At 43.8% G+C, this 12,358-nt stretch overlaps 1 protein-coding gene across 2 annotated transcripts; it reads left to right on the forward strand.

The window, feature by feature from the left end:
- The first annotated feature begins 473 nt into the window (after positions 1–473).
- On the forward strand, positions 474–5,585 carry agtrap (angiotensin II receptor-associated protein). Of its 2 annotated transcripts, none has more exons than XM_027025273.3 (5): positions 474–625; positions 1,052–1,086; positions 1,638–1,746; positions 2,068–2,266; positions 3,392–4,218. In XM_027025273.3, the coding sequence occupies exons 1-5, from the start codon at positions 599–601 to the stop codon at positions 3,463–3,465; spliced, it is 444 nt and encodes a 147-aa protein (XP_026881074.2). In that variant the 5' UTR covers positions 474–598; the 3' UTR covers positions 3,466–4,218. The 2 variants fall into 2 exon arrangements, with proteins under 2 accessions (XP_026881074.2, XP_026881065.2); XM_027025264.3 differs by lacking the exon at positions 3,392–4,218 and adding an exon at positions 5,016–5,585 and having other exon boundaries at positions 476–625.
- The last annotated feature ends 6,773 nt before the right edge of the window (positions 5,586–12,358 follow it).

A 12,358-nucleotide genomic window follows, 5' to 3' on the forward strand; every position in this document is an offset into this window, starting at 1 on the left:
AATCATTCATTTAAAATGTACATTTTGTTAACATATTAACATATATATGATACTACTTCAGGGAAGGTTGTTTTCCTTTTGGTTGACAAGCCTGCCTTTGAAACTCGAACCATTCTAATAACATAGGCCAAGTACAACAAAGAACATGGCTGATATTTCACAGAGGACAACCAACTCATTTCTATTTGAGGAATCCCTTGATAGAACAGAAAATGTCACGATCCAACGCAACTCGGCAAAGGCTCATAACGAGGGATTTAAGTTGAAATACGGAACGCAGCAGGTTTGCGGATATAAATCGGAATTCACTAGCCACTGGGACACCGGGGAGGTTTTTTAATTGGTGGTGTTCATGTTTGCGTTGTTTTAGAGGCTGATCCAGCCTTACATGCATAGATACACCGCTCGCCCAATTCACCCATTTAAGAGCCCTGATTTCAGCACCAGTTGCACACTTAGGCAGGGGAATTTCGCGTCACGTGCAGCGAGTCAGGACGTGGTCACATGGGTTTGTTATGCAAGCGTTGGGTAGCGCGAGGCAGTCCGCCCACCGGAGCTACGCGGGGCCAGGCTGCAGAGCGAGCATCGCTCCGTGGAAATGGAAGTTCCAGCCATAAACCTCAAGGTAACTGTTTTGCCTTTATTCCGACACTGAAGTTTAGCAGAAAGTTTACGGGCCCGAGCTCCGGGAGTTACCCGTTTCTCTCAAGTGTTTTCATTCGGTTTGACATGTTTAAAAAAGAAACGGGCTCGTCTGCGACATTTCCATCAAGTTTATCTGTCATTATTGACATCCAGTCGTTCTGGATTTCCACTCAAGTGCTTAAAACGACCGTTTGCTTTAGCTCTTCGGTTCATTTGTGCCGCGAGACAGCTGACACGGAGACACGTGAAAGTCCACTGATGTGTGTGTCTGTCTGTCTGTCTGTCTGTCTGTCTGTGTGTCTGTCTGTCTGTCTGTGTGTGTCTGTCTGTGTGTGTGTGTGTGTGTGTGTGTGTGTGTGTGTGTGTGTGTGTGTGTGTGTGTCTGTCTGTCTGTCTGTCTGTCTAGGCCATCCTGCTTATCCACTGGTTGCTGACCATCTGGTGAGTGAATTATGTTTCTACTTGGTGCTTTTTTCTCCCACATTACTGTGGAATTTCTCAAGCTGTCCCAACCCCAGCCTCCACCTCTCAAAGACTTGGAGTTTTTGCTGTGGTGGAGACAAAAGTTCTGTTGAAAAACTCCCGACTAGAATGAAAATGCCCAACTAGAATTGAATGAATGGTACAAGCTCCCAAGCTGTGGTGAGATCAAAACACAAAATAATAGGACTTACAAACTCGATATCACAAAGAGATGTCTCTCTTCATAATCGTATTTTCTTTGTGACTGTGTATGCTGGATATTCCACCCATGCACGCTACAGTTGTTCAGAACTGCGATCAAATCTGACCTTTTGTCATGCTTCAAATATCAAACGTCACTGAAATGGTCCACTCAGTGGAACAAAAACTGCAAGAATTCCAAAATCCCATACGCGGCCCTACAAATGCTAGTCTTTTAGACTTACATTTGTTGGTGACTTCTTTCTGTATTGTTTTGTTCTGTTTCTCTAAATTGTTGGCTTGTGTAATAATTCCGTGTGTAATAACAGGGGTTGCATGCTCTGGCTTCCTCCCTCTTATACGTGGGGGAACTTCACGATGTTGGCCATGGGGGTGTGGGCCATGGCTCAGCGGGACTCTGTAGATGCCATACTGATGGTAGGTCATTCCGTTTCAGTATAAAAACCCGAAGGCTTTCTGGAAAATGAATGAAATAACGTGTCGCAATGTTAGAAGTTCCTTCTCGAACGAAACCTCAAGGGTACTGGCCATTAGTTACAGGGAAGATGACCTCATACACACCTTTGCCCGAATTTGTTGTTTAACACAGCGCCTACGGTGGTGAGGCCGCGTTAAACCATTAAACAACCTCTGTACCCGTTACCTGTATTTGAGAGAGAATATTATAATACCAGTCACATATGCTTTAGTCTGAGGTTTCACATTGTGCTACAACTCTCCTCTCACTTCTGCTTTCAGTTTCTGCTCGGAATGACTGTAACCATAGTGACCGACATCGTCCACTTTGGGCTCTTCTACCCCGCGAAAGCGAGAATTACGCACACGGGACGCTTCAGCATCGGCATGGCGATCCTCAGTCTGATCCTAAAGCCTCTCTCCTGCTTCTTCGTCTACCAGATGTACCGCGAGAGGGGGGGGGACTACAATATTCACTTCGGTAAGTGCACGTCCTCTCGGCAAGAGCCGGTCGGTGGGGAGCTCTGCCTTTGAGCATCTCGAGGCAGCGAGCCCAGTGCTGCTCTCCTGTCTGCGGCCTCGTTTAAATGCCACCTCAGGCTGCGTGCTTGGAGGTATTTGGGGGTTTTCTGCTTTGCGTCTTTCTCTGTGAGCCCTTGGAAGGGAGTTTCTCTGAAACAGACTGTAGTATATTGAGTCAAAGCAGGACAGTGGCTAGGTTAGAGAGACGGTCACAAGACAAATGTCTGATGTGGGATCAAAGAGGCTGAGGCTAGTGCCCCACCGAGCATGAACAACTCCACATGGGATGGGGGATCAGCACAGATTATTATAGCCATAAGGGCCGTACTGTAAGCATCGACTCATTGAAAATGTGAACTCTCATCACAAATACTAATGAACTGTAAGTATAATTCATGGTGTATACAGCAGCCCTTTGATGGCGTGGTACAGACTTCTGATGATGTAACTTAGAAGGGTTTACTTCTTACACTTTTACTCCTTTCCCGACATGCATGGCACAAATGTCACATGTCTTGATATGAAGTAGCGTACAGCTGCCACGCACCAGATTTGTGCCCAATGTGACCAAGGCAAGCCCCCACTGCAAGCGGCCGTGGCTCATCTCGGATGCGAGAGTGCCGCTGATGGAGTGTCCCTGAACAGCCCAGTTCGATGGTCACCCCAGCCTGACACGGCTGATTTAGCTCACAAGCCTAAAAAAGATTAGCATTAGAGCAGGAGGGACACCTCCACGTGCAGAATGTGACCACCACAGGCGTAGGCCGGGAAATGCAGGACGGAAGAAACCAATAGAATCGCTGATGCGCTGTGCCGTGAAATAACTCAGCTATTATGGCATGCAGAAATTTTCATCATTGGCAAAGTTTTCTGCTTAGTCGCTGTCGTAGCTCAAGGGTGCAGATTGACATGTCTCATCGGTGTTAACATGTTAGATGGGACGAATTGATGTTGTAGTTAAAGTTGTGTGTGCTTTTTGTCACTGATGCATCACCCATCCTCTCTGCTTTTGTTTTCACTCTCTCCCACCTGTCCCCTATTCTGCTGCCCGTCTGTCCTCCGTGTTCCCGTCTCTGCTGGTCAGACCTGGAGACGTCCGTGGACAGCCGGTGCACCACTGACAGTGCTGACAGCACTCTCCTGGGCCGCCGTTACTGAGAGCTTCCGTCCCCTCTCCTTACCCCGCGTGCCGCTGTCGATGTCTCTGTGCGGGTGTTTGCGTTTTGCTCTCTATTCTTCTCCTCTAGCGTTGTGCGCTGTGAACAGACGGTGGGATTTTCCTCTCACCGATCTTCCTGTGCCGCTGTTTGTTTCCGTTGTTTATGATTTGTGTGAATGTGACTGTCATGGTGTCAGTATGCATGCGAGTTGACATCCGGACTGCTTTACTGTTAAAAAAAAAAAAAAAAAAAAAAAAAAAAAAAAAAAAATGCAGGGATTGAATTCTAGTTTGGAGTCCAAAGATGTAAACGTTCCTCGCTGGTCTTTCAGGCTTACTATCAAATCTGTTGTGAAATGTTGTGCATCAAAAAAGGGAAACTGTAAATAGAAGTTTGATGGAAGGCAGACAGTTGTGTAGAAGATCAGAAAAGAGATTATTGCTTTGAGATGCTTGAGTCTGCAAGTTTTGAATTTGATTTTTTTTTTTAAAGTTTAATTCATATTTCTTCTATAGAGTGAAGAACTTTTATAATACATTGACAACTCTAAAGCTTGTGAGTCTCTTGATACCAATATATATATACACAAAGAGGATGTCTTGGTGGTTTATGCCTTTGGAATTTAAAGGGATTTTTGTTGGTGGTGGGTTTTTGTGCCATTGATTGAAGAAAGAATGTTTTTATTCTGCTAAGTTATTTCTGAATTAGATTGGCCAATATTCTTTTTAATAAATTTTTTTTTTTAAGAAAATGAGGTTTTGTTCTTTTGGCCTTGTTGATTGTGAACTTTCTGTTCTTTAACTTTTCTGGTTAACCCTCTGAGACCCTAACCCATCACTGGTGATGAAAAAAGCACCTTGTAACACAGCAATAATTCAATCAGAATGTAAAATGCAGTATACCAAGACCTATATATTAACTTCAACAACAGAAAATAACTCTGGACCTCTGAGGGTCCGTGAGGTTCATTACAATGTCAGAAATTTGAATTTTGCGTCACAGTCCTTCGCTGGGCTGCCGCTCGGTAACATAAAAGTGGACATGCAACAGACCGCAGCAGAGTACTGCTGGCATGCTTCACATCAGCTGAGGAGACACATGACCGTGCCTCTGAGCAGAACCTATTCACATGGTCCAGCCGCTCAGAGGTTAGGCTTTGCGCAGGGCAGATTTGCCAGTTCCTTTACTTTATAATTAACTAATTAAGTTAAACACTAAGTAATTTAATTGGGTTTTCAGTTGTACTCGAAGTATTTCAAAAGTAGTTTTATAAAAGTGATTATATACAAAACTTGTAAGTACTTGCTGTCAAAAAATATATGCATTACTGAATAATATACTGTTGATTTCAAAAGATTTTTGAACTCTAAGCTGAATGTTACTTACTGGAAAGGTATTCTGTAACGTTCTTGGAGAACTGAGTGAGATACTGGTGCTGACTGAGTGAAGAGTGTCTGTGTGTGTGTGTGTGTGTGTGTGTGTGTGTGTGTGTGTGGACACGTGCTGAAAGCTTAACGGCCCCTTCCTCTCACTGGTCTTCTGTCCTAGCTTTTCCCACTGTGACGCGCAACAGGGACGCCTACCAGTCCATCGAGCAACAGGACCCACCGGGCAGCTCAGCCAAGCCTTTCGTCCAGAGCGAGGACCAGCATCCCAGCGTCCGCTCATACTGACGGCCTTGTTAACGAATGACATCTCCCCTTCTCAGTGATTGCCGGTGTATTCTCTAGTGGTGCAGGAGTAGTTCCGATTAAAGGCCAGCACTGCTCGGCAGTGACGCTCACCAAACGAGCACGTTGGGTTTTTGGTAGTTTTCAGTGTTTACTCTTCAGCCGTAAAAAAAACCCAAAACAAAACAAATAAACAAACAAAAAACTTTTGCGTTTGTGGGTAAATGGGATGATGGATACTAATGTATTGATGTATCGATGTATTGGTTAGTCATGCCCACTGGGTATGTAACGATGCCAGACGTTACTATGGCAGCCGGGCATTGACAGAGCACACATTGATTTCTAAGCACATGGTCAGCTGCAGGATTTGTAGATAAATCACATACGATACATTTAATGAGAAAGAAAGAAAGAATTCTGTAAATAAATCAGTAAACAACCAGAACGTGTGTTCTGTGCCATGGATTTTGTCATTTTCATGTAACTGAAAATTTGCAATGAGCTATAGTCCAAATGTTGATGGTAAAGTTCAACTTAAGAGATAAAATATCCACATAAAACTTTTCCCATCAGGCTCACCATTGTTTTGAAACATCTGAGCCTGTTTACTGGGTAATGGTCTCTCAGTCCAGTTTCTCATGCACCCTGCACTCCTCTGTATTTAGCCAGTTCTCTAAATGTTTTTGATGAGACGCGCTGTTGCTTGGTAACGCAGTAGTGTCCTCCTGCTGGGTATCACTCATTGAAGGGTCTTTCTTTGTTCCTGCCTGTGGAGGAAGTTGCCTGCTGACAAATGAAACCTAGTCGTTGAGTTAATAACTGTGTAGTGGCTTGTGGTTGAAAATTCCATGTCGGGGGCAGCGGTTTGTGTGACTTGGAAGACAGAACTAAGTCAACAGTATTGTCACCAAGATTAAACGGACTGAGTAGGTAGAGCTGTGAGCAACTCTGAGAATGATGAGCGAGAGACTGAAAGAGGCATATTATTATTATTGTTGTTTTCTGTAGTGCATCTAATATGCTCACATTTGCTATGTACAGATCACAGAGTGCTAATTGTCTTTCTTAGTACAAGGTATTCAGTTCTGCTTTTTTTTTTTGTGGGTTTTATTTATTTATTTATTTTATTTATTGGTAAGACCTAACTGCAGGTTGCTGTGAGGCAATAGGACTGGAAAGCTGTGTCTCGGGAAGGTGTCCTATTAGCCACTGGTCGGAAAGATCTCAGAGAAATGTGTGGGTTTGTAATGGTGATTCATTGTGATCAGAGCAAGTCTGCCCTGTGTTGAGGCCTGGGTTCTGCCTAACTTGCTATGGACTGTGAATTTCAGTTGCCTTAGTTTTAGTCTCCAACACTTATCTCTTACTTTTTCGCTTCTTTTTTCCCCATTGTGTTTTTTTTTTTTTGTTTTGTTTTGTTTTTTACATTTTTAGCGGCCTTTTAAGCCTTTTTCAGACTTTGGGCCCTTGTGTTTGCGTTATCATCTCCCATTAAGCACGGTAATGGTTTCCATAGGAACCATATAGCATGCTAAGCAGACGGCAGATTGTCCGGTGTTGTGCCAGCCTGTACGTACGCTACGTTGTCATTTGGATAATGCGCAGCTGCTCCTCGCCAGTGATGGACGATGCGGATATTAATAGCGAGAGGAAGGTGGCGCTTATTGGGATGCTTAACAAGTTTATGCCTCCGTGCTATTTCCCTGTCCGTGCCAGCGGGGATCGTTTATACGGTGTCCGCGTCCACCATCAGTGCCTGATTCGCTGCTCAGAGACCCTGGCTGGTGCTTAATGCCGACGTGAACGGCTTTTATTTTGCGTTATATGTTTACCGGATGTAGGAGTAATGAACAAAACACAAAACAGTCCCCCAGAACATCCAGTCTTCTCATATGCCAGTGTGGGTTTCTTTTTTGTTTTTGTTTTTTTTGTTTGTTTGGTTTTTTTTGGGGGGGGGGTCAGAATCCAGTTTTCGTTCATTTTAATTTTTTGTTGTTGTTGCTAATTTTATTGAAGATTCATCCACTTACTTAATCCCAAATAATTTTTGCTTTTTTAAAGTAATGCACCCAGACTAACGCCAAGGATCCGTCTGATGCTGTTTGCTGTTACAATTATTATAGTAAAGCTATTTTACTTACAAGTAACACAGTAATTGAAATCATTTGGACCGTGTTGTTATCCCAAGGGATGGGCCACACTTAAAGTCATCAGAAAGGAAAATACCACAGTACTGGAGTGTCAGTAAAGAACAGTTCCCATTAGACCACATTTTCAATGCTAATTAGTATGTTGCTAATTAGTATGTTGACATGCTCACAGTAGAAAAACAAAGCACTGAATCTGTAGGGAAGATAGAAAGAGGAACACATAAACACATGTCAAAAATGGTAGTTGACTCAGTGAAGCTATTAGGTTACAAAACAGCACAGCCTAACTTAAGAAGACACATACAAAAAACCTGAACCAACATCAATTGCTAGTTTACATGTTAAGCATAACTAACGGACAGCCAGCAGGGAGGTGTTTGGCACCATGGGAGTCCTGATCGTGCCCTCTCTCCATCTCGCTCAAACAGGCTGTAGCCCTCCACCGTAATATTAATGGCATCCCATCTACTGATTTGTTCAAATTTAATGACGGTTATGCTGAGATTTCTACAATGTATTGTCCATATGTTAATGAGAAACAGAACATGGTCGCTAGGAATGTGCATTGTTTTTATAGACACTTACAAAGTTTACATCCAAATTTCATGCCAGCTTCCCAAGGAAATTTTAATTGCACACACACACACACACACACACACACACACACACACACACACACACACACTCTCTCTCTCTCTCTCTCTCTCTCTCTCTCTCTGCCTGGGAGAGATCTGAATTAATGAGTAGCTGATCTGTTAATGGTTTCTTCCTGCTAAATGGGCAGCACGCCCTGATGTCCACCAGGATGATGCTGACATTAATTAATTTCGAATTTAGTCGGCTCGAGCTCTTGCTTGCGCATCTTCAGCACCATGAACGATGAATGACACCTGTCCTGTCATCTTTTTCTGAGGTGAAAAGTGCTTTTCTTTACCTTATGAAAGAGTGGGCATGTCTGGACCTGAATATTAAACTGCCGTAATTGACAGACTTTGTTGACCCTGGTGACGTCCGACGTGGCGACTCTTGGTTCTAGCTCTCATTGTGAGTTAGGTCAGCAGGACCTTGCGTAAAGGACCTTACCTAGGTGAATAGAGCAACCATCAGCCACCTCAGGACATCGTCTCACTGGGTCATCACCCCAGGGTGTACAGCATTTGCGTCGGAATGTCATCGCTTCATCACTTGGGGCGATGTATCTGGTGTACTCCTGGATCTTGATTGTTTCATCCTGGATAGTGGCTCTGATACTCACTAGTCCTCGGCCCCTCTCCTTACTCCATCCATCCATCCATCCATCCATCCATCTATTATATTATTTTGGGTATGTCCCCCTTGTACAAAATCAGCTCTGATTCACTAATACATAGATACATAGACACTACAAGGCCTCTGATTCACTAATACATAGACACATGGACACTACAAGGCCTTTGATTCAATAATACATAGACACATGGACACTACAAGGCCTTTGATTCAATAATACGTAGACACATGGACTCTACAAGGCCTCTGAAGGAGTCCTGTGGTATCTGGCACCAAGATATTAGCAGCTGGTCCTTTAAGTCCAGTAAGTTGTGAGGTGGGGCCTTCATGGATTAGATTTGTTTTCCCACAGATGCTCAACCGGATTCGGATCTTGGGAATTTGTACGACACGTTGCTCAAACAATCCTGACAAATTTTGCAGCATGGCAGGGTGCGTTATGCCACTGAAAGAGGCCACTGTCATTAGGGAATACTGTCTATAACATCCACATGAATGCCAGGCTTTCCAGCACAACATTACCCAGAGCATCACACCGCCACCACCGGCTTGCCTTCTGCCCGTAGTGCATCCTGGTGTCATCTCTTCCCCAGGTTAGTGATGAATGACGCAGAGAGGAAAAAAGAAAAAGTGAACCTGTAAAGCACTTCTCTAATTTCATGAAGTTAATTACTCCACGGTTTTAGCATTCAAACTGCACGAGAAAGCCAAGAGCTCCTGAGTTCGACCATAGCTGGCAGAGTTTTAAGGTGGACTAGTAGTTTGGTTTTTTTGCCTAGAAAAAAACCCCCATCATGTACTCACAAATTTCTGTTGGTTTTAAGCAGGTGGGAAAAAGTTTCCCTCACACAACTTAAACATAGTTTTGCTTTTCCAGCTCTGATGTGGGATGTGATGAGCTAATCTGTGTTCCCACACACATCAGTGAGCCTTGGGCTTCCATGACCCTGTCGCTGGTACATCGGTTGTCTTTCCTTGGACCACTTTTCGTAGGTAATAACACCCCACAAGACCTGCCATTTTGGAGATGCTCTGACCCAGTTATCTAGCTGTCAAAGTCAATAAAATCCTCACACTTGCCCATTGCCTGCCACACATTGTTTACTTGCATGGTTTCAGTGGTGTGATATTAAATTAATTTGCACTTTGTGTTGTTTTGTAGCTATCCTTTTAAGCTCATCTTTTGAGCCTTTTTCTGCTAGTTCAGTTGGACTCTGTTGTTGATTTTCACCACAGCTCTGCTTAAACAAATAGTTTTAGAGATAATGAGATTGAGGCAAGTGCGGTTTGGGCACGAAGTGCTTAGTTTCACCGGATCACCAACAACAGTACGGAGACCAAACCATCCTAGACAACCTAACCTTATGACCTCCGAGAGCATGTTTACATGCTGGTGTTAGACCAGCAAACATGATTTAACGTAACACACATTTACTGTCTACATTATTAAAGCCGTCTGCCTCCGATAACTTTGCCCAAGTCCTCAGGATTGCCTTTACACGATGGATTTACACTGTTTATGTGACTGGGTTGTCCTCTCTATGCTGGTCCGTCGTAATTAACACTTAAACGACATCTGTAGTCATTACGAGTCCTAAAAATGGCATCTGATGGTAATTACATCTGACACAGCCGTCATCCACTGTTGATATAGATCTGACGAAGGGAAAAAAGAGCATTAGTGGCAGTTATGTCACTGGTACAAGCGAGATGTTCTACATCTGACCTACTGCGTGTGCTGCTGATGTGGTTTCTCTGAACGAGGACAGTGGCTACAAATTAATTGCAAACAGGTGCGCTACGTCACTCACAGAATTCAAATGCAGGGGATTGCTACAGCCGGGGTTGTTCTTCCAAGAGCAGAGAGGTGCCGTGGGCTGCCTTGGGTTTACATGGTAATATGAAGAATTGGGACATCGGGTCTCAGTGGACATGAAAGGGTGGAGAATGATGTATGAGTGTAACGACGGGGAGGGCTCAGTCGCCCCTCCCCCTACCCAGGTTCTGTCACCAAATGCATTTTTAATGAGCCTGATGTCCTTGACTCCTGAGCACAGAATGACCCGCTTTGGAGGGTAAACGTGACCCCATTGCTTCAAGCGCACCCATGTGACTGAACAGCCTCTCACACACACACACAGAATGTTCACTAGGTATGCAAAGTTATGACAGCCCTAAACCCCTTTCATTCTACAAGGTTACTCTTAAACAAAGGGTGCTGTTTGCAGCCTGGATTACTGCTGTTAAAACTATGAATGATTTCCATCGTAGGACATTCTTAAAACACCACGAGGAGTGAAAGATGTAAAAAAACGTTGAAGGATGTTTGCGCGGGGGCGATGCTTTATTTTCACGCCTTTTTAAATTCGTAATTGCAATGTCCTGGTGTGGCGTAGTCAGGAAATATAGACAGAGGGAGAAATGGATGGTGAAGACAACAGAGAAGAGAGGAGCCTGGCCTGATTTTGCCCTGCGGACCCGATTTTGCCCTACGGACCCGATAGACCAACAGCGGAGGGGAGACGCAGAGGTGCCAGAGTTGGGGGAATCGACGCCTCAGCACTCCGGGGAGGGAGGGGGATTTGAGGTGTTGGACTGGAGAAGCCTCTATCGGCTGTCGTGTTTTCTAGTTCGGCGTGATTTATGATCTGATCAGCTATCGACCCAGCTGCAATGCGCAATCACTGCAAAACGGCTGCTTGTTTGGTGCATTGCACTGAGGTCACTGGCCGCTGCATGTAAAGTAACAAGGTTGTTGTTTTTTTGTTTAGTGAGCTACTCTTTGTAATGTCTCCCATATTCTCGTTAGTGATTTGAGCTGATCTAGAGCTCAGAGAAAGAGATTAGTGGTCTGTTTTGTTGTTGCCCACATATGTCACTGTTAGCATACAGCAGAAATGATTTATTTGTAAATTACTGCCCTCAAGGGGATGACAAATACATTTAAGATCTCCTTACTGAAATATGAATCTAGTAAATACAACTGCCATTTTTGCGAACAGCAAAACAACACCCACTCCCTCGTTGTGTGTCTTATGTGCCTCCTTGCCTTCAGCTTGTGCGGAGCGAGTGCTGCTGGTTATCCGACCTGGGTGCTGTCGTGTGTGTTGAATGTTATGCTCTCTTTTGCCCCTCCTCAGAGAGGGATCACGACACGCTGGATGTGATGATTCCTCACAAACACGCACAATTAAGTCACTGAATAATCATGAACTAAAAACACAACATCTGCTACCCCAAAGCTATCTGTGCTCTCCTCTCCTTGTTTGAAGAAGTCAAAGCAATGCCTCCAGGCTTTTGAGTCCTGGGTTTGAGTTATTATACAGCATACAACCGCTTCTTTATTCTGTGCACCAAATCCATTTTGTCCTGATGCACTAATCCAACTGTCAGATTTATGAAATCTTGTCAGATTTATAAACACACATTCAAAGCATACCAAGAACACGGGGGTAAATTGTAAATTGTGTAAGTATATATATATAAGGGCTATAGTAACTGATAGAGAGTACGCTCTGCACAAATCGACTGCCGCTTCTCACAGGTGTGTTTGTGATCTGATTGTAAAAGCTGATTTCTGTCTGTAAAGCATCCTTGGGATTGAGAAAGGTGGTATACAAATGTGACTAATAATAATAATAATAATAATAATAATAATAATAATAATACTTAAAAATAACCAACAGTTCAAATTTGCTTTAGTCTAGTCATCAAAACTGAGTGCTAATGACATGTCCGTCTCAGCACACACACAGATATTATTTAGGAAGTGTTTGGTCTCTATAACATACTCATATCA

This window comes from Electrophorus electricus, chromosome 22 (genome assembly GCF_041902795.1).
Source record: "Electrophorus electricus isolate QZ-2024a chromosome 22, ASM4190279v1, whole genome shotgun sequence".
NCBI lineage: Eukaryota > Metazoa > Chordata > Actinopteri > Gymnotiformes > Gymnotidae > Electrophorus > Electrophorus electricus.